The 23,635-nt window shown below is 35.4% G+C and overlaps 1 protein-coding gene across 1 annotated transcript in view; it reads left to right on the top strand.

Moving 5' to 3' along the window:
* Positions 1-270: 270 nt before the first annotated feature.
* DNAH5 (dynein axonemal heavy chain 5) overlaps positions 271-23,635 on the top strand; it is a 193,295-nt gene continuing 169,930 nt past the window's right edge. The window contains exons 1-13 of the mRNA XM_063451949.1: positions 271-342; positions 4,819-4,953; positions 6,914-6,998; positions 7,821-7,984; positions 8,486-8,707; positions 10,227-10,364; positions 11,879-12,055; positions 13,257-13,370; positions 15,512-15,619; positions 17,006-17,128; positions 17,694-17,909; positions 21,868-21,975; positions 23,214-23,299. Of these exons, the coding sequence (XP_063308019.1) occupies positions 286-342; positions 4,819-4,953; positions 6,914-6,998; positions 7,821-7,984; positions 8,486-8,707; positions 10,227-10,364; positions 11,879-12,055; positions 13,257-13,370; positions 15,512-15,619; positions 17,006-17,128; positions 17,694-17,909; positions 21,868-21,975; positions 23,214-23,299 (1,733 nt within the window). The 5' untranslated portion in view covers positions 271-285. The remainder of the gene's footprint in view (positions 343-4,818; positions 4,954-6,913; positions 6,999-7,820; positions 7,985-8,485; positions 8,708-10,226; positions 10,365-11,878; positions 12,056-13,256; positions 13,371-15,511; positions 15,620-17,005; positions 17,129-17,693; positions 17,910-21,867; positions 21,976-23,213; positions 23,300-23,635) is intronic.

Raw genomic sequence — 23,635 nt, 5'->3', positions numbered from 1 at the left:
ACAGGAATTCAGTGGAGCAGAACATTTCAGCATTGCCTGCTTCTGCATCATTTGTAACTGAGGGCTATCCTCAGTCTTATGAAAAGCATAGTACATTCTTACGAAGAGTAGGAAGCTGGCTAGTTAATTGACGCCCGGCCGCAGACACAATTCCCAGGACAAGTGTCTAATTCTTTTCAAATTAACTTTTAATGATGAACATAGTTTGTTCCTCCTGGCTGCTGTAAACTTGCACGGACAGTCATTTTTACTTGCGCTGTTGAAACTCCTCAATTGCTCCTCAAGATGTTTAGGTCTGGTAGAAGGCAACTTTGGAAACAAAGTGTTACAAGAGTTTTAAAGGTAAAGTTTCTTTTTTTCTTTTTTTTTTAAACAGAAATAATCTTTAGCTGTCTTGTTTTTTAGTCATTTATTGTAACTACATTTTGAATAACCGCCAGCTGTGTTTATTGCTATTTACGTCTTTGCACTGTTTGGGTAAATCAAATCCCATATGCGGGGGTGTTTTGCATGATCAATATTTGTTTTGAAGTCTGGATTTGGATCTTGCAGATGAAATCATTTGCCAATGTACATTGATGCTGTTTATATTGAATATTGATACTGCAATTATATTGAGTATATCTGTTTACATTAATGTATACAGGTGGACAAATTGACACTGCACACTTCAGTTTTTTCTTGTTACCTTCATTAGCACTGTATACGGTATATGTCACACTTATTTGAAGTCTTACTACAGAAATGTACATATATCTAGCCCAATTTACTTTTTAATTTTAATAAGATATAGTTATAATTAATTATATCGTTAAAATCCCAGTTTTAATGGTGGCAAAAAAAACAACAACATATTTTAATAACTGCAACCAACTATAGCCCTGAAGTCAATGTGTTAAAGGCACACTTTGAGGTGACTTGAGGCACTTCTGAGTACAGGGATACAATGGTTAAAAACCACTGCCTTAGTGTGAGCATTAACCCTTTATTAGCCTATCTGATAGAGTCTACACAGAGACTCTGGCTGTAATATGAAATACTGCAACAATAAGTCATCAGAATGAAACATAAACTAATGGGGGAAAAAATACATATTTTATTGGTTTCCACCATTGCCTCCACTCATAAAATTTGCTTTAAAATGGTGTCAAGTAAAAATGACACTGCTATAATGTTACCACAAAAATAAAAAGGTAATATGTAAAATCAGGACAATAATATATAAATAAGTTATCTGTCGTGCAGCATAGATTTGTTAAAATAACATATGCTGCGAGTCATCTGCCCACTGCGGGCTACCAAGTATATGTAAAGGCATGTCAACATGAAATTAAACATAAAGAATGTAAAAGCGCTACCCCTCTATAAAGACAGATTAGTTTGTTCCTCTTGTCAGTGGTTCAATTATAAACAAAATTACTTCCCTATAAGAATAGCTGATAAACCAGGCTGGAGTCAGTGCCCATCTCCTTTCTCTCCTTATCAAAACTACAATTTAGACCCCCTATGGTGATTACTTCTTCAACTGTGATTATGATATCATTTTTTTAATGTGCTCCTATTTTACAATAACCAATATTGAATAATAATAACATGTCAGCGATACCTTCATACACACTTCAATTTTGACAAAGTAACCTTTAGAAAACCAAGACATTTGTTCGACCAATGTAGAAATGTCACACTGAACCAGCACAAAGGTTTTCGGTAAACTAAATATAAGCGGACAATTAATTTGTGGTATATTTCAGGGACAGGATCACTGTACCAATCCCACTGCAAATGGCTAAATTGGTTACGTGTGCTGTAAGGGCCCATTTCCACGTTTTATGGGTAGTTAGATGGCTCTGTCTTTTGAATTGCACTCTAATATAAAGAACACACTTAAAATAACCTTTGGTTTTTAATGTTTTCAGACATCTCTTATTCCTCTAAAAATATGTATAGTTAAGTGCCTGGGTCATGTCATTACAAGTAATCACAGACAGTAATATAATCTGACATTTAAATGTCAGGAATTTACAATTTTTTGTTTCCAGATTAATTATTTTTATTTCCCTGAAGAGTCTTTTGCAATCAGCTGTCTAATATTTCTATTGTGTTTTTTTGTTGTTTTTTTTATAGAATAATTATTGTTTTACAATAGATTTTAATGGGTTAATGATAAAATTATAGGTGTAGGGTCAATATAAATAATGCAAACTAAATAGATTGTTAATCACCTTAGATTGTTTGCCTTTATTTGTTGTGCAGTAACTATGAGCTACTACAGCTTGTTTAAGTCAATAAAACACCCAGATAGGAATCATTTGTCAAGATCTAAAGCCAAAATGTATTCAAGAGGTGAGCTTGGTTATTTTTCATGTCCAGGCTTGTGAAAGGAGGAGCTAATTATGGCTAGCACAACTATCTTCAAAGACCAAATAAAGAAATGGCATTGTTAACAAGTAAGATAAGAAAAAAGAAAAGAAAAAAGGACTGTTTCATGTAAATTGTGCAATTTAGATTTACTTTTCTATTTGTTTGAGATCGTTATGACTTCTTATTGAGCTTATATATATTTTGTGTGTGTGTGTGTATATATATATATATGCACAGGGACATAACTAGAAACCTTGGCATCCATTCCTTTTGTACCCAAGGCAGCTAGCACAATATATAGTTAGAATATGAAGGACTTTTAAAAGAGCTAAAGTCACTATTGGAATGGCAGGTTCCCTTTTCAAGCAATAAAGTAATGGGAAGATATATTGAAATTATGGTGGTATTGTTCACTAATTACCTCAGCGCAAACCACCCAATGGGCTAATAAATAATCAATCAATGTTTCTGATTAGGTATGCCACCTCGCCTTTCGACACTGGCTAAGTACAAAACCTATTGAAAATACTAAAAGTTGATCTACACACAGTTGTATATGGTTTTTAATTGCATAATGCATATGGTTTAATATTATGATTTCATTATATAAATGGTTTAATATATATTTGTTTTTGTTAATGTGTAGAAACTTAGGTAACCAGGAATCCTAGATAAAACCTTTTGTTTAAATTGTTTGCTACCAATTGGCTGACAGTTGGTGGAGATGCCACTTTCATTCTGGATGGAATACAAACTCATTAGACCATTTTGTAAAAAAAAAATCCTTTCAGCAAGAGGTTTGTTGGTTGGTCCAGAACTCAGTCTGTTGCACCATTCTCAAATTCCAATTTGTAAATGTTAGAAATCATTGGCACACCCCGTAGAGATGGTATTATAAGGTATCTGTTGTAATAATTCATGCAGCTCTGTTATATATTGTACACTCTACATACTTATTTTTATTATCAACAAAACTGATGGATCCCCCCCCTTTATTTCCTTTTCTTCTTTTACATTAATGTAATATGTTCATTACTTCTTTGTTTTAAAATTATATTGTTATATTTTATAAAAAATTATCAATGAAAACATTTTGAAAAGAAATCAATGGAAATACATTTCCTAATAATAGCATTCGAAGCTTCAGTCCCTGTTCACTTTTTCAGTTTCGTACAGTGAGGTAAGCATTGAAAGGATGTAATGTCTGACGGCTTCCGCAAAAGATCAAGATGCATTAAGATCATGTGGGCACTCACTGATTCCATTAAGAACTTGTTTTGACATCACAGGAGACAGTCTTATAACTGCAGTGATTTTGTTTTCTTCAATTTACTGCAGTTATAAGCCATTCTGCAGGAAACATAACCTTAGCATAGATGCAAAATTGTTATGTGTGCTTAAAGTGACCATAAAAAAACAAAGTTATAGTGGAATGCATTTGTTAAAGGATCACTATAGGGTCAGGAACACAAACATGTATTCCTGACCCTATAGTGTTAAAACCACTATCTAGCCCCCCTGGGCTCCTCATGCCTCCATAAACATAGCAAAATCTTACTGTATTCAAGCCTTAAGTTGTAACTCTGCATGTTGGTAGACTCAGAAAAACAAGCTGTCTGCTGACATAATCAGAAGTGGTAGCATGATCCAATCACAGTGCTTCCCCATAGGATTGGCTGAGACTGACAAGGAGGCAGATCAGGGGGAGAGCCAGCATGATTCAAACACAGCCCTGGCCAATCAGCATCTCCTCATAGAAATGAATTGAATCAATGAATCTCTATGAGGAAAGTTCAGTGTCTGCATGCAGAGGGAGGAGATACTGAATGTTTGGATGCATTTTAGGCAGCCATGACCCAGGAAGGATCTCTAACGGCTATCTGAGGAGCATTTTCTCTGAAAAGACAGTGTTTACAGCAAAAAGCCTGAAGGTAATGATTCTACTCACCAGAACAAATTCAATAAGCTGTAGTTGTTCTGGTGACTATAGTGTCATTTTAACTTTTTAGTCTGAGGTCATAATGCTTACAACCGGGTCTATAATTAACAAAAGCACAGCTGTTTGCTGTTAATATTATTATTATTAGATTGAAAAGATTTTTTTAGTGAAAAAAAATTAATGATTTATCAACTTGGAGCTGGTTATTTTTTTTTAGAATTTATTGTGCAAGGTGTTTTTCTCTTTGGTGATTTTTTATTTGTATTTTTTTCAATAAACTCTGTTTTAATGCACTTCTCTGGGTCCTGGAGCATTGATTATTGTATTTGTTTATCATGTGCTGAAATTAAGGCTATTTTGGTCTAAAATGTTAAAGTCGCTTTGAATTCTTCACAAGTCTAACTATAGTGAATAACCCTGTGAATGTTTTTAGAAAGTTTTACAAATGCTTAATCAATTGTACTTATTTTTAATAAAACTAGTAGATATTGGCTAAATAATAATTTTTCCTATTTTAGCAAAAATTAAAAGAAGAAAAAGAAGCCAAGAGGGCACAGTTAGATGGTAGACATGACTATGTCCTTGGGATTGTCGCATCCTGCTTGGATTTGGAAAAGTCGGAGGTGGAAGATGCGATTTTGGAGGGTAATCAGGTTGGTGGTTAATTTTTCAAACAAATATAGTAATCATTTGTGATGTATTAAATCAGCTCTGTACCCTCCCATTTCACTGGAATTACATTGCAATCCAAACTTGTACTAAGACAAAGTAAGGACTTCTTTGTCTTAAAGGGATACTATAGTCACCAGAACAACTACAGCTTAGTGGTTCTGGTGTCTATAGCCTGTCCCCACAGACAGAGAAAATGCAGTGTTTACATTGTTCCCTAGCAACATCTTTAGTGTCCGTCACTCAGACTGCCACTAGAGGGGCTTCGTGGGTCAGTGCTGCACAGTGTGCAACACTGACATTCAAGTCTCCACGCTCTACATAGAGATACTCAACACGCTATATAAGGATGCATTGATTCAATGCATCTACATAAAAAGATGCTGATTGGTGCAGACAATATGAAGGATAGCAAAACTGAAAAAAAAAACTGAAAGTGAGACAACAAAAAAAAAGCAACATCCTTGTCAAAACAAACAATACAAAATTTTTATAAACAGGATTATATTAAAATAACCCACGCTGACTTGATTCTTAATGCTAAAATGTCACATTGCAGATACGAGACTAACAGGATTGTTATTGTCTGACATCACTGTAGAACATAGCATAACTATTAAAAAAGATTGCCAAATAGCGTCTTTAATACTTGGTGTGTACATCTATCTATCTATTTTTATTTAATCTGACAGGATATTTCATTTCCTCATTGCCACCTTTACAAATGACCAAATGTGTATTTGTAATTAAATATGCGTTTGTGTGTTTCTCTATGTGTGAGAGACTGAGTTGTCTGTCTGACCATAGACCTATCTCAAACATTGTAAACATATAAAATAAAATCTATATAACATCAAGCATTTGTCATGTCACATTTGTCATGTAAAAATAATGCCGTGTATGTTGCCTCTTATTTGTCGTGTATCTCCCTATCAAACATTGTAAAACAGCTGTGACAATGTTGTCACTAAATAAATGATAATATTAATAATAACAACAACTTTGGTTTACATGTTGAAACCCTTGATGGCATTATTTTTCTGTATTACATACTTTACTATCCATCATATTAAGTTATGTGATCTATTAAAATTATCAAGGCTAAGGACATATGCATTCTGATATATATGCCACGTTGAGTGCTTCAGTATTAAAGGGACACTCCAGGCACCCAGACCACTTCTGCCCATTGGTGTGGTCTGGGTGCCAACTCCCACTACTCTTAACCCTGCAAGTGTAATTATTGCAGTTTTTTATAAACTGCAATAATTACCTTGCAGGGTTAACTCCACCTCTAGTGGCTGTCTACTAGACAGCCACTAGAGGTCACTTCCTGCTCTATAGCACAGGAAACCTGTGCTAGAGTGTCACTGGACGTCCTCCCGCTGTGCGAGGACCTCCAGCGTCGCTCAAATCCCCATAGAAAAGCATTGAAATAATTTTTCAATGTTTTCCTATGGGGAGCGCTAATGCACATGCGCGCATGTGCATTAGGTCTCCTAGGCCGGTGGACATGATCAGTCTCGCCCACCGGCCGATGCAATGGAGAGGTGGAGCGTCGCGGAGGAGGAGACAGCACCGAGGGACATCGCGCTGCCTCAGGTAAGTGCCTGAAGGGGTTTTCACCCCTTCAGTACCTGGGGATTGGTGGGTGGGAGGGAGAGGGACCCTCCTTTCCTGGCACTGGAGATTACCTTTAATCTACCTATAATCTTGGTAGTAGTAAATTGCACATATTCCAAATATTTCTATGTGTCCTAAGAACAGTTTTTAGGAATATGGATAAGGTAAGAATATGGTGAGAGCAGTATAATTTTTTATTTTTTTTTTTTTAATTTAAAAGAAGATTATATTATATTATATAAAGATTATAATTATTAGATACATAATATTCAAAATATGAAAATAATATGTACTTATTGTATTCTTTTCAATGTGTGGCAGATCGAACGAATTGATCGCTTTTTTGGTATTGGGGGACTCCGACATCTTATGTTTTATTATCAAGACGTAGAGGCGGCTGAAACAGGTGACTACATTTGATGAACTTTATATGATACATGAGATTAAAATACATTTTTCATAACACTTTAATATACCAAAACTGTATACATGTTTTACTATCAGTTTTTCATTACAAAAAGGTGCAATAACAAATTTAGCCTATTTTGTTAGAAGTTCATACATCAGCTAATTAAATGTATCAAACAAATTAATTCTGCATTTATAAATGACTGTGAAACTGGAACTAGAAAGACCCTTTTCACTTCTCCCATACAGTAATAAGAACATTCTTTAAGCGAACACTTCAAGCACAGTTACCGTTAGTCTGCTGCAGTGGTTAGGGTGGCAGGAGTGCCGTGGTAAAATCCCACGTGTTGTTCTAGATTACATTTTAGTTGCATAATTTGTTATTAATAAGTCACCTAAAATTTCCCTGAACAGCTCATTCTCTGGACACACTCAAGCCCCGTAAATTTAAGCTGTCCCTCTTTGACCATTTGAAAGGTTGGAAGGCATGGTTTAAAGCTGCCATATTCTTTATACTTTGCAGGTAGCATCATTTCATGCCAGTCTGTCTTATGAATTCTCTTTTGTAATATCTCCTATTGCTAACCTCAATAATTTTGATTCAAAATTTTGTCAAAATTCAAATTTTCCATAAATACGTTTTCTACCCTAAGGCACACATGCACTTATAAACTTAAAGCATAAATTCTGAGATTCTGTATCCAAACATACATGACAGCAAAATGGCATTAATAGAACAAAAAATATTTTGCTTAATGTCATTTACATGGTTGAGACTACTTGGCCATTAACTGGCCATGGTATATTCCTATTTCTACAGGTAATTTGGGATCCTTTGGAGCAGTCACTTCTTCATTAGTGGCAAGAAACAAAAAGCCAAAGGTTTTTGTAACCGAAGGAAAAGATGCTGCATTGACTGGTATTTGTGTTTTTTTCATTCGGTCCAACACTGCAAAACCAATAACAACAGAGAATGTACATCGGGTAAGTTGAGAAATAATTGGCTTTACATGCATATTTCAAGTAATTGACACAAAAAGAAGGGTATTTTAAATGGCATTTATAACCCCTTCCTGTTAGGGTCTGTATATGGTACGGAGCTGTTGGTTATATCCTACAAGGAAGTCAATTGCAGGGATAGCCATCCCAGTGACCACCATGCCTATCATCCTCAGGCAGCCGCAGGTCTTCTATTACAAGTTGTACATGCCACAGTCTCAGTGAATGTCGCATTGACATGCTGTAATTTTAAGACCTGTTAAGGAGCAGATTGTTATTATGTCCTGATACGTAAAACTATAGAATTTAAAGAGGTGTAATTTCTTTTTCCCATGGCTGTGTAACTGTAAATATATATACATATATATATATATACACTATATGTGTGTGTGTGTGTATAAATATAAAATTGCATTAGAGCATCAAATACTTTCTAATTTCTTCTATGGATTCACATATTGGATTGTATGTTTTTTTTTTTTTCAGGAGGTGAATTTCAATATGATAGATACATCTGGAAATAGCTTGCTAAGAAGTGTGGAGTCTTTGTTGTCTGACATATTTATTCCCTCTCTGAAATCTACGGAATCTGCCTGGGGAGATGTGGTTGACCCTCAGCAAGCTGGCAACATCAGGCAAGATTTCCTCGGCTCTTTGGAAGGATTTGTTGATGTACTAGCTGGTGCTCAGCATTGTCTGATGGAAAAGGTAAGTATTTTAATTGCTGATACCACACGTGTATATGTAATTGCTACAACAGGCTATAGTAATCATGGAATCGTCAAATACAGATCAGCGCTAACACGCCACAGGAGATATATTTATAAAAAGTATAGGCAGCACACCTATAGGGAGAGGGGTCCCCTCTAGTCCCCCCAATACAAACGTAATTAAGAAGATAAAGAGGAATACATTTATAAATACAATAAATGTATAAAAATAGCTTAAAAGATTGTCCAGGTATTTACAAGCTTTATTCCGTGATACCACTACTATCAATTCAGCCTGCTGCTCCATAAAGAACCTTCCCTATTGTTTTGGATTACCTTACTTGGACTAGTGTTAAGTTACCTGGACTATCTTTTAAGCTATTTTTATATATTTATTTTATTTAATAAATGTATTCCTCAAAGGGGCACCCTTTTCTGTATTCTTAAATCTTCTTAATTACGTATAGTAATAATGGTTGTATTCTCTGCTTTAGTTGTGTCTAATATCTGTATCTTTTATTGCCTGACTTTAATATCTTCTGCTTTGTCACTTTTCCCAAGGTTAACTTAATGAAAAATCATCACTTCTCTGGAATTTCCAGAGTTAAAAAAATAAGGATATTCAAAAATTACCTATAACTTGAGTTGAACTTTTGTTTAAATGAGATAATGTGCTAAAACTTGCAAATAAATTGGGGAAGTTGAAATACTGTTTGATTTATGTTCTCTGTATGCTTTCTTTAAGCTGGCTGCCAAATGAAGTTTTGAATTGCATTTTATTTTATGTTCTCAAACCACTTGAGTACATATTTGGTAAATATAAGCCATTGGCATTCATTTGCAACACATCTGTTGAGGGAAGAGCTGCAGGATTCTTGCACTTTCTTTGGATTTGCAGTTTGCTTTTTACCTATATGTTTGTTTTTCCATTATTTATATTATTTGATTTTAAACCTGTTTATTATACTTTGATAGTGTTTATGCGATCAAAAAGTTAAAGGATCCTTATAGGGTCAAGATCACAAACATGTATTCCTGACCCTATAGTGTTTAACCCACCATTTAGGTGGCTTGCCTTATTTCCAGCGCCGCGCGGGTTCTCCCCCTATGTGACAGAGGGAAAGCATTGGATTGGTAAAATCGGCACGGGGGCGATCAGCACCTCCTCATTGAGATGCATTGAATCAATGCACCTCTATGAGGAAGATTCAGCGTCCCCATGCAGGCCTGAGCGAGGAAGCCCCTTAGAGGTGTCCCTAGGGGCAAGGTAAACACTGCCTTTTCTATGAAAAGGCAGTGTTTGCATGAAAAAAGCCTGAAGGGAACTATTATACTCACCAGAAAAACTACATTAAGCTGTAGTTGTTCTGGTGACTATAGTGTCCCCTTAAAGTTGTAGTTCATATCAGTTGGGGCTTTACCTTTTGACCACATCTGATCTAAATCACATCATGCTGTAATATCTGGCATCAGTTGGATTTACAGATAAATATACTGATGCATCTTTATCTTTTCAGGTTAACCTGGAGAAGTGTGAAACATTTGATTTAAGAACACTGAGGGGACCTGCTGATCACTTGGCTGTAGCAAGCAGCACAGAGGGTCTAGAGAGGATTGAGAGCTGTATGAGAGTATGGATCAAACAAATAGAACAGGTAAGACATTTTATTAAGGATTTCTTATGCAGAATTTTTAGTATTTGGAATATTGAGTTGTGAGTTACATTTCTTCCTTGCAATAATATCTTATCCTATGTCTGTTCATGTGGAAAAAATATTTTAAGGGAACATTGATTTGTTTTAGTGTTAAAGCATAGATTATTATTTGTATAATGTCAAAATATTCTTCAGCAGCACTCTGTATTTATGTGCTCTGTTCTCCTAAGAAAAGGCTGTCTCTCATAACTCACCAATAAGCCAATATGTTTATATAAGTTGTCTCCACTGCCCTACTTGCATGTGCGAAATGGAAATGGGGAGGTAAGTGGGGCTTGAGTGTGCAGGAACAGATTTGATCACGTCAGGCTCTCTTAACTGGATAAACTAAAGATCTACAAATCCCTGAAAAGGGACATGCTTGTCTATAGTACATGTGAGAATATGTGGGGATATAGCTGTAAATTGCACTGGTGCATAAAAAAAACATGGCATGGAACTGCAGGTAATATAAAGTGAGATTTAAAAACTGATGTAAGGGGAGAAATTAGGCAGAAAATAAACTTCACTAAAGACATTACTGATGACATCTTTATGGACTTGTGACAATGGAAAAGTTGGACATGATAATTAAGATATTTGATAGGAATGCAGTAAGAAAAGAGGCATTTAGTGACCTGCTTCTGGAGAAAAGGAGACTGATCAGGAGAGGAGAGTTAAATCAGGAGAGGTGTCAATAGTGTATAGGTAGTCCTGAAATCCAAGGATATTAATAAAGTTGCTAAGAGACAGTATGAAAAAAAAAAACCAGGTGGAAATTGAGACTTGGAGTCTGAGTTGTGAGGAGGTAGTGTAAGAAAAGAAAAACCCTGGACTGTTAGTAGAGTCACAAAAGGTCAATGTTCTCAAGCACAAGGGGTGTGTGGTTAAAAGCGTCAAGATAGTTTATGAATAGTGATGTCCCGAACTGTTCGCCGGGAACCATTCACCAGCGAACATAGCTTGTTCGTGGCGAATGCGGCGGGCGAACATATGCGATGGTCAGTCCGCCCACTATTCATCATGGAGGTGGGAGGGAGGGTCTGCTGCTGATTGGCTGGAATGTGTCTGCTGACTGTGAGGTACAGGGTCAAAGTTTACTCAATGATGACGAATAGGGGGCGGACCGACCATAGCATATGTTCGCCCGCCGCGTTCGCCGCGAACAAGCTATGTTCGCCAGCGAACGGTTCCTGGCGAACAGTTCGGGACATCACTATTTATGAAGAATTAGTAGAGAGTAATTATTTTAGAATTTAAGGTCCTTTTCAGCAAAGTGAAGAGATGGGAGAGAAGATTGCAAAGGGTCAAAAAACCTGTGGGAATTGAGAAAGATGCTTACGTGCACAATATCATTGCTTCGGAATACCGTTTACAATATATAGCCAATAAAATCTTAGGCTTCCAATGCATTGTTGTTTTTTTAATAGAATGAAATATCCACATGCAGTAAACTTGGTGACATATGTTTGTAGGTTCTGGCAGAGAGCAACCAGTTGCGAAAGGAAGCAGATGACCTTGGTCCTAGAGCAGAACTGGATCACTGGAAGAAGAGACTGTCTAAGTTTAACTACTTGCTGGATCAATTAAAAACTGCTGAAGTAAAGGCTGTTCTGGGAGTCCTATTGGCAGCTAAATCAAAACTTCTCAAGGTTCCATTTTCTTTGTTTTAATGAAATATTTGAAAGAGCTAGAATTTTAAATAGTGTGTAAATCTACACTACTTTTATAATATATATGCATATGTATGTGTGCATGTCTGTGTGTGTATGTGTGTGTATATGTGTGTGTGTATATATATATATATATATATATATATATATATATATATATATATATATATATATATATATATATATATATATATATATATACACTACAGTTAAACGTAGACTTATATATGTGTATGTATGTGCGTGTGTGTAACGGAGGTCTCGGCTAGGTTAGCTTCCTCCATTGTTACCCGTTGCAGTCACTGCCAAAAGTGCATATCAGCCTCTTCATATGGATTCTATTAATCCTATCACCATCTTCACACAGAGGGATTATAAGCCTTTCTCCCAAACTATAAGCCAAAGCTTAATATAGGGGTAAAACAGAACTGCCCCTGATACTCCTTCAGATGTGGTTTCACCCTGCAGGAGATGATTCACATAATGCAATGTAACACAATTCAATCCCCTTCTCAGCACCACTCTGTCTGGGACTATAAGGGTTAATGAGATAAGTCCAGGCTTAATGAAATTTCCCCCTGAGCTACTATTTGTCCAAAAAATGCCCAGATGTGAGGCCCCCAGAGTAAGGGAAAATTGTTTAAAGTTGCACCAAGTCACAGCTGTTGTTGTTCCCGGTCTCATTTCCCGGTCTCATTTCAAGAGAATCCTGGAGCTCTTATGTAGGTGGCCCCACCATCTAAGAATAGGAGAGGTGTCATGGAAAACCCTTGGTACTGGAACAGGAATCCTAAATCCACATTTAGTCCTCTATTTTGCTTTTAAAAATTTAATCATTCTGGCATCATTGGTCGAATTGGAATATAGTGTATCATATACACCACATTACTAGATGTGCTGGAGTAATATCCTTTAAAGCTGTAGGTCTTGTTGTGGGTGGCTGTGTTCTCTGTGCATATTTGCTGGTACTGTTATTGTGTTGTATAAATGCAAACTTTTACAAAGTTAAAATATTTACATAATTGAAGCAAGCATATTTGTCTCTCTGTTTGATATATAGCGCTTTGTTGATAAACTACACACATAAATGCAGAGTTTCATATTTAAGTATATCATCTAGTTTATCATCTAATTTTATTTCTGCTAAATTATGTACATATATTTATGTGTTTTTGTTAAGACTTGGCGACAATTGGATATACGGATTACAGACTCTGCAAATGAAGCAAAGGACAATGTTAAGTATCTGTACACTTTGGAAAAGTTTTGTGATCCACTTTACAACAGTGACCCAGTAAGTGTTTTCTTTTAAATTATTTTGCTAAAATTAAATTGAAATTGTTATAAAAAACATATGCGTTTTCCAATTCTAACCATTCTCCTGCTCAACTGCTAACCCTAACCGCTCACATTGAAGGGATACTATAGGCATCAAAACAAAAATTTTAGCATCTTAGAGAATTGAGCAGTAAGAATTCAGGGCACGATCAATACACCAAAACTACTTTATTGCCATTTAGGAGTTAAATCACTTTGTTTATGCAGCCCTAGTCACACCTCCCTGCATGTGACTTCCTATATACTTCCTGAAAATAGAGATCTAATATATAAACCTATTATTCAAATTTTAATAAATGTTCTGCTGCTCATATAAATTATAGAGAGGAAAAAATATATCTACATCCAACATTATTATGTAATAAGCCTTAATGCGGCACTGTCATGCCGAACTTACCTTTCCCCAATTGCTTCTACTTCTCTCCCTCTCTCAGGATCTGTTCTTCTTTTCGTCCTGAATCGGAATTTCATCTTGCAGCCGCGTAGTAAATAGCTCCCTAATTTCCATGGTATTAGGAAGCTATCTATTATAAGGCTGAAAGACCAAAACTGGTCTTTCAGACAACTTTACTAATACTAAGTAGAGCGGTGGGTGGGGGCCCTAAGATAAAACAGGGGGGGAGACTTACTGTCCCATCCCCCGCCCCCCACCCATGAGTAGCGGGTATGTGCCCTAAATGACAATGGCAGAGGACTTATTGTCCTCTCCCCAGCCCCCACTCAGTGGCGTGTGGGGTCCCTAGTGACTATGAGGGGGGACATAGATCCTCCCCCTGGCCCCCACCCATGAGTGGCGGGTGGGGGCTCTAAATGTAATAAACAAAACTGGGGAGGGGGTGACAAGGGGTCCCCAAGCACCTAGTCACCCCCCCAAAAATAAATAATACATTTCTACGTACCCCCTCACCCTAAAAATAGTGATGGGGGGGGGGGAGGGGACAATAAAACTAAGTCCCTGTATATAAAAATAAATACCATTTGAAGTCTTCTTTTTTTCAGCCCCCAAAAAGGCCAAATTAAAAACCATAAAGCCCTTCAAATTTATTAAATAAAAAGAGACATGAGCGCAAAAACAAAAACCGCTTGAAAATAAAATCCAGACGCTAAAAAATAAATAATCCATGTTCACCCAGCGAGGGTACCACACAGACTGAGCTCCACAGGGCGGGGAAAGGCTTATAAAGCCTTCCCATGCCCTGCAGTTTGACTCAGAGTGCTCTGATTGGTTGGTTTAAGCCAACCAATAAGAGTGCTCTGATTGGTAAATAGTGAGCCTCACCTGCTTTTACCTGTCAGAGCATTCTTATTGGTTGGCTTGGAATCCAACCAATCAGAGTGCTCTGAGTAATTTTACACAGCGTGGGAAAATTCTCTGGAATTTCCCCACGCTGTGTAATTTGACTTATAACAACACTCTGATTGGTTGACTTGGGGCTATTTGAGTCGGGAGGAGGGTTAAAAATAGAAAAACGGATGCGGCCATGACAGTGACGCTTTAAACAATCTAATAAAAAATATGACTTCCCTAAATAATAATAAAAAAACCCTGTAATGAAATTATACTTTAAAAGATAAAATTAGGCAACATACATCTATATAAAACATTCCATCTTTTGTTCAATCAATCAAATATTTGTAGGGTAGCTGTAGCCAAATATATCATGGCAAAATTGAAATCTCACTACATTAATAACGATGCCATCAGCATCCACACATTCTATCCTATCAGCTGATTTTATCAAGACTGGCAAGGTTTAAATTCTTCAGCTAATTTAGACCTGAATAAAATCAACATAGGCATTATTTCTCATACAATGTCCAAATATGAAACTGTTCAGCTTTACAGGTATTGCTTCAATGCATCTCAAAGAGGTTATGCTGATTGGCAAAGTGTGGAGTTTTGCCTCACATGCACAATAGCTACCAATACTTTTCCATACTCTTCTACTGTATACTGTTTCTAATTATTTTCTGTTAGGAACAGCCTATTTTTATACATTTTGGATCAGATAATTCTTTGTTTTACTAACTTAAAAATATGCTCTAGCCAATTTAATTTAAATATTTTTTATAAATCTTTCCAACTTTAATTTCCAGGTGTCTATGATGGACTCTATTCCAAGATTGATGAATGCAATAGGAATGATTCATAGCATTTCCAGATACTACAACACCTCTGAAAAAATCTCATCTCTATTTGTAAAGGTATATCACACTTTGTTTATACAGAAAGTACTTGCTTTCTGTATTGTGTTATGTTGTAAGTATTGCATGTAAGAAACATATGAAGTAGGGAAAAAAAAGACACTCCACATGTGCTATTTAAATATCATACCCTTAGGTTAAACTAAAAAAAAGTGATTTATTAGGAATTGTATGCACAAACTTTATAATGACTTTAAAAAAAATAGTACATCCATCATCTAAAAATGTACTCTTAGCATGTACCACTTCAGAGAAACTGTTAGCTGTTTATATTAGACTTCACAACAAAAACCTGTTACAATTACCTGTGTATATTTCATGAATGCCATTTAAGAATCACACCTTGTCATGATGGATCATCTGCATATTCTTGTGCAATATCTGGCAACAGACTTGGAGAATCATTATCGGAAGAATTGCAATTTGTCCGAAATGTGAAATAACCCTAAAACAACCAAAATGCCCAGTGGCTGGTTTCTTTGGGATTAAGGGTTAACCATTTGCCCGCTGGTGACTCTAGGAGACATGTTTATTTTTTTTTTATTTTTTAATTCTTTAATTTTGATGTGCATGCAAAGAACAGGCAGACTCACTATGCCCCAACAGCATATATATAAGGCAAGTAATATCATAAAGCATATTGGTATAAAACAAACAGGAATAATTGCAGAAGAGTGACAATCATGACATTTGTTGGATCCTAGATGGACATTGTGTAGTCACAAGTATTAGTCATGCCTCTATTTAAAATTATATGAAGATAATAAAATGGACTATAGAAGGTCATATACAGATAATAAAATGGTCTATAGAAGGTCATATACAGTAGATACATGTACGAAGCACCTGATAAATAGCCTAAAGGGAAACTATAGTGCCAGGAAAACAAACTTGCTTCGATGTCCCTCGGCGCTGGCTCAGTTCCGCCCATGCTCCTCTCCCGCCGACGGCTGCCATGGCCACACTCACATTAGGATCTCCCCATAGGAAATAATTATTTAATGCAGCAATTCTCCTTTCTCTCTCAAAACTGCTGCTTGCTCATTCTTTTTTGTTACGGTACCCTTCTTTTCAAACTTTAGACTTTCTAGCTTCTAGCTATTTGTAAAATGAAGGGGTCTACTTTGTTTTCCATCAATGTGTGTACTTTATTCCATGTTGCCTAAATCACATGTATTTGCAATTCTTATGTTTCCTTCAACAGGCAAACCTCCTTACCATGTCTGATCTATATTGTCAATTACATATTACTTGCTGTTTATAGATATACAATCCAATATGCTAGTTGTACAGCATGTTTGACTGCATGCTTGTTTGTTTGTATATTTTACCTTTTATTTTTTGGTAAAATGTAATGTTGTGTACTGCAATGTGCATTACCAACAGGTTACTAATCAGATGATAACTGCCTGCAAGTCTTACATCACTAACAAGAAAACCGCCACAATCTGGGATCAACCTCAGGATATTGTGCTTGACAAAATGAGAGCAGCAATTCAACTCAATCAGGTAAATGTTTTATTAAAAATGATTATTGTATTTTAACAATGACTCATTAAACCTTAATGTGCATGTAATGTTTTTCATAATATGTTGTGGAAAAAACATCCTTATTTTCCTTCTCCCAGTGTAATATACTGCAGGAACATTTAATGAGGGGGGCTTAAAGCTTTATAAACTAATTCTTGCTAACTAATTATATTCCTACCTTCAAGTAAATATCCCTTACCTGCTATAAATATATTATTGCTCTCTCTGATAAATTGTGATCGCTTGTGTCATACATTTAGATACAAAAAAAGACCCTTTGTGCGTTTTTGTATTGGAGCAATAACTATGTGTGGTTTAGAATGAGTTATTAGAAAATAAATCTGACTTAAAGCCAACATGTGTTATTTAGAACACATCCTTCCTAATCACAAGAGAATGGTGTAGCTTTTTGCTGCTTTTATAAAACTGTCAACTCGATGTTTCCGAGTTACAAGTGTAGATTCCCTCCTTGACTCAACATTGACTTTCAGCACTTCAATACTGGCAGTAAATAACACAGATTATGTTTTATGATTATCATTAGTGGTATCAACATGTATTTCGCAAGACCAAAGAAACACTGGAACAAACACCCTCTGAAAGACAGTTTGATTTTAGTGAAGTGTACATTTTTGGAAAATTTGACACCTTCCAGAAAAGGCTTGAGAAAATCATCCGTATCTTTGAAACAATTACAGCATATTCATCTCTAAGAGATTCTAAAATTGAAGGTCTGGAAGTCATGGCAACAAAATTTCAGGTAAATATCTTCATTTAAAAAGGTTACTATATATATATATACATATAACAAACGGTGTTCTTTCTCTGAGGTTAATATTATAGTGAGAGCCTATGTACAAATTCTAGGGCTACCAGAAAACAAGGACAGACTGAAATATTTTGGTATAACATTAACCTCAGAATTAAAAGATATAGTAGAAGCCAATTTTTTACCTCTATTAACTCAAACTCATAAAAAGTTAAGAAACTGGAAAGGTATGGGATTCTCTTGGTCGGGCAGGATCAATATTCTAAAAGCATATAGACTACCGTAATGGTTATATTTATGGAGAATGATTCCACCCAATTTCCCAGATAACTGGCTATCTTTATTACACTCTTCCTTTTATAAATTTGTATGGGGTGGCAAGAAAGCAAGAGTAAAAATGAAAGTTTTGACTACATCAAGGCAGGAGGGAGAACTGGGTTGTCTGTAAATAATACAATGTTATCAGGCCAGTAGACTTTTTCACACTTTACTAAAATACTAAACTTTACTAAAATATAGCTGCAACCCAAGAAACATGGTTCAAAATGGAAAATGTTAAAACTGGGGTAGGAAATTTAACGTCACTATTCTGGGTATTAGACATAAATAAAAAATTCATAAAAGAAGCACAAACTAAATTCCAGATACTTAAGGGATTAACTAGTTGGTGAGACAAATTCACAAACAATACAGAACTCAGAAACAGACTAATAGATGCGCTTCCTTTCTCTAGTATTTCAGATATGTTGGATAATATAAAAGTAGATACCTGGAAGACTGGGAGGATAAGGGAATTTAAAAACATAATAACCGAACATAAAATCAAAACCTTCAATCAAATCGTGGAGGAATTCAGAATTCTCCCCAAAGATACCTTTAACTATCTGTGAATGAAGGGCTTTTTAACAAACTATCTTCTTCAAAAAGAAGGGGAGAAAGTTACAATGCCAAAGTCATTTAAATGCCAAAGTCATTTACAGATGGAGACACGACAAACCAATAAAATGGGAAAAAGAACTACAAATACATATAGAAGAAGAGTTGATAAACAGACTAAATACATATGTACATTGTTTAAACCTCACGGAAACCCAATTCAAGTTTTCAAACAGATGGTATCGAACACCGAAACGATTTAAGAAAAGTTTCCAGACACTTCAGATAGATGCTGGAAATGCCACATTAATGAAGGCAATTTAATCCACAGCTGGTGGCAGTGTAAACCAATAAATAACTTCTGGAAAGAAGTAATGGAAGCTATATACAAACTAACGAATATAAAATTAGTTTTTAAACCAGAACTTGTACTGGCCAAACATGACCAAAAAAATACTAATGATAATTTTACATATAATTACAGCAGCTAGACTACTTTTAGCACGAAAACAGAGACAATTCCATGCATTCAAGAATTAATAACACAAGTCTCTTGGCAAGCAAGAATGGAAAGGGGGATCGTGGCAAATTTAGGAAATAGATATACTAAAATTGAAGATTAGGACACTTGGATAGGTAAAATGGAAAGGTTAAGCTAATAATATCACCATCACTCCTCCCCCCCCCCCCCCAATGAACCCAGTGTGTGTAACAATTAGGTAGGTAGTTAAGGACCAAACACAGTAAAAAGAGCACCAGAAAGAAATGGAAAAGAGAGAAATATAGGAAAGAAAAAGGAAAGGAAAAAAAAATTGAAGGGAGAAGAGGAAGAGGAAAGGAAAAAGAAAATGAAAAAAAATTGAAGGGAAAAGAGAGAGGAAAGGAAAATGAAAATGGAAAAAAAAAAGAAAGGGAAAGGGGAGGAGAGATAAAGAAAAGGAAAATATCCTATCCCCATAAATGGGCAAAAAAACTGCAGTATAAAATAAGGATATGATGCTAGATATAAGTGATTCTCATTCTCTCCAAGAGAAAGAAGCAAAGGGAAAAGGGAAAGAAAAAAAGAAAAGGATAAAGGGAAAATTAAATAAAAAAGTACAAGGATAAAGTAAAATAGGTAAATATATACAATAATAGTAAACTAGGGATGGAGGGGGGGGGGGAGGGCTAAGAAGACACAGGAGTTTTTTTTGGGGGGGAAATAAACAAGATAACACAAAATATTTATGATGACAACAGTACCAAGACCTGAAATATAGAAGCATTAGCAAAACTATATAAGGCTATATATGTCTGAAATGAAAAAAATTAATCAAAATAAATAAATATTATAGTGAGAGCATGTTGATGTTGAAAGTGCCTAGTTTTTTTTTTAATCAAGTATTGGCAAGCATGTCAAATCCTCTGTTTTCCTAGTGCTGTGCATAGAACTGTATAAGGGAGCTCTGGTCTGTACCAAAGAAATATCTACGTTGGGAAGCTCCATTGGGTTATGCGCACTCATTCACAGGGATGGGAACTTGAATTCTGTCATTCCTTTTTGCGAAGGACTGTAGACATTCTCATATTCCTCCCACTTGGTGCATGAGCCTGAACAACCAGAACATAGTGTTGAGTTAAAATGGTAATGTTATCCTTTACGATCTTTCTCTCTCTGCTGTCCCTATCTGTTTACCAGCCCCATAAATGCATATGTGGCAAGCCCGATCAAATTGACTTCTGTATACCTAGGAAGAGCCTCCAGTGCAGTCAGCATCTGTAAAAATAAAAAAATATATAATCAAGAATCTAGACTTATATAATCATATGTTTATTTTATCGCGAATGTATCCATACATATAATGGAACAGTCTGCCTGTTCTCCATACACTGTTTAATGGAGGCATGCATTGGTCCTTTCCATTCTCATTTGACCAAAGTTTGGCAGATGAGCTGTAATCACATGCATTATAAGAAACACAACCCACACAATCTATGGACATTTGTATCAATATTTACAAGTTTCTCTCACCAGTTTCCGGAGTGCTTAAAATTAAAATATCACCTAACAAGCTGTACTTTTATTTGCACAGATAGCAGAAATACAGGATCGATGGGAGGTAATACAGTGAAACAGTGCTGTGGATTGTGGTTTAGATAATCTTTTATTTTTTGTATTTAATACACTTTATATTTAAATATTATTATGCAATTATATTTAAATGGTCAGCTCTGTCCGATTTTAATGTGAAGAACTGTATGTGTTTCTTTCTGATTTGCTTTTGTTTTATTGCCTTTTAAAATACCGCTATGGAATGGTATTTATGAGCATTTACCCTGAAAACAATGAGCTTTGCAGGTTATTTTGTTATTCCTGACATTAAAGCTAATTGTCCCAGGGTTTGTAACCATGTGATATTGGCATGTTTAAAGCTCAACACGAATATGTGTTTAACAATAACACACCGAAATGCACGTCATTGTAAAGCTAATATCTAAAACAAACATGCATACAAAAAACTATTTTTGGGAGCTCTCAAGCAATCTAAATCCAACTGTTGGGTTCATTCAGCCTCCTTGCTTTTGCATGGCTGGTCTTGCTTAATACTCTGTAGAGTGACAAGATTTGCAGCTGTCCATTCTGGATGAAGTGAGCAGACTTCATAATAAAACCTTCAAATAGGTGCTTTTGTTTTCATTTAAATGCTCATTCCAGGTTTATAATATAAAACATTTTGGATTCGATGGTTAATATAATAGGTACACATGTTGCTGCAAGGCAACACTTCAAACAGAAAAAAAAAGATATGCTATTAAAATATTAAACCTTGTTTTAGTAATGTTTCTGTATTGTAATGAAAAAAAATATGTATGAGAGTTTCATCACGGCAAAACATGTGCTATTTTGGATGCAACGTGCCAAATGTTAAGACATTCTTAGTTTCATTGGTGATTGTTACTCAGTTAGTTCTTTGCCCCTGAATAGCACCTGTTTGTCGTGATAAATCTCACCTGCAAAGATTGTATGTGGTTTAAAAATGGTAATGTGTTTACCAACATTCATTTTCTCTTTACTTTGGATTATCGTATTTAGTCTATTGTTTTTACAATCAAGAAAAAGCAATATGACTTCTTGGATCAGCGGAAAACTGAATTTGATGATGATTATGAGGATTTTGTTAAACAGACAAATGACGTCCATGTAAGTGTTTTTTTTTTTATGAGGTGGCTCAGATAATTTTACTCTCTGTTTCTTTTTGTTCTGAAAGATTATACAGAAAAATAGATATTCATATGTCATTGGAGAGTAAAAGGGTGAGAATCACTCTTCCTGGACAAATGATCAAAAATGAAACATTTATACTATATAGCATTTATTATTTCATCTCAAAGGTAATTACATACCGCTTTGATCTAAAAACTCATGCATAAAATAACCTAGGCCTCGATTTAATCATCTTTACCAATTATTTAATTCTGTATGAAAACTCTCCAAATGATTTATATAAGGAGCCCCACAATAAAGTATATGAGCATTTTTGTAGATAATTCATTTGGAATGTTTTCAAACATTATTGGATCATTTGGAAAGATTAATAAATCAAGGCGCTAGTAAGAAAGCCAAGGCTGCATCATTTGCGAGCATAATGATCTTCCAACATTTTCCTTTTTATAATAAGATAACAGTTGATCATGATTCTGTTTTGTATAATCATATGATCATGTCAACATTAACTTACCAATATTTGCCTGAAAACAAATCTAAATACTTTTATTTTGTAAGTGATTCCGTTTCAGGAAAGCCTCACATACATTAGTTTTTTGTTGTTGATCCAAAAGAGGGCAAAAAAAACCCAGTTTGAAGCACTTCCTATTTTGAGAAGTACAAAAATGTCCAAATGACTCAAAGTCAAGAGGACACAAAAGGATCCCTAATAAATAAAATCTAAATAATAATCAATGTACAACTTTATTAGAAACGAAGAACTAACAATCACAAAAAATAAACATAAAAACCAACTAAGTGGCTTAGCAGTTGGATGGGGGGAGAGTTTGTGGGTTCGGACAAGGTTTGATTATTATTTAGATTTTATTTATTACGGACCCTTTTGTGTCCTCTTGACTTTGTCATTTGGACATTTTTATACTTCTCGATGTGTAATTAAAGGGTTACCCCCTAACCGTGGATCCCTACACACACCACATAAGTCTCTTTCAGGGACTCTTTGTTTTGCACTTACTATTTTGCAACAAACTAGGAAAATAATTCCTTTGTGACCCCAGAATGGCAGTCATATTTATCCTTGGATCAAGAAGCTATTACCCTACATCCCTTCCTATAAATATTTTAACTTCTAATACTGTGCTTTATTACCATGCATTTTTTACAACGGGGTAATGGATAAAAAAATAAATAAACAAATATATATGATGTTACAGAATCAACTGAAGACATTCATGGAATCTACATTTGAAAGGATTCACAACACTGAAAGAGCTTTCCTTATGCTAAAAAAGTTTGAAAGGTAAATTATTTTCATTTAAAAAAAAAAAATATATATATATATTAATATTTTAATTATTTTATTTTAAACAATTTTACCACCTATAAACGTATTCATCATTGCTTTTTGTGAAAATGGCATGGTTCAAATCACCCATATATTTATATTTTCATATAGTTTTTGTTTTATTTTTTTCCAAGACCTCAGGGTCTAATAATTAGTGCAATAAACAAGATCAAATTAAAAATGTTGCTATGGACCCTTTGTAGCGTTACTTACCTTATCCGGGGGCCGGCCGCGGTCCTCTCCTCAAGTCGCGCGCGGTCCTGCGGCTGCACGAGCCGCGCACGGCTCATC

Source organism: Pelobates fuscus, chromosome 4, assembly GCF_036172605.1.
Source record: "Pelobates fuscus isolate aPelFus1 chromosome 4, aPelFus1.pri, whole genome shotgun sequence".
Taxonomy (NCBI): domain Eukaryota; kingdom Metazoa; phylum Chordata; class Amphibia; order Anura; family Pelobatidae; genus Pelobates; species Pelobates fuscus.
Note: the sequence above shows the minus strand (reverse complement) of the source record. Positions and strands in the feature narration are given on the sequence as shown.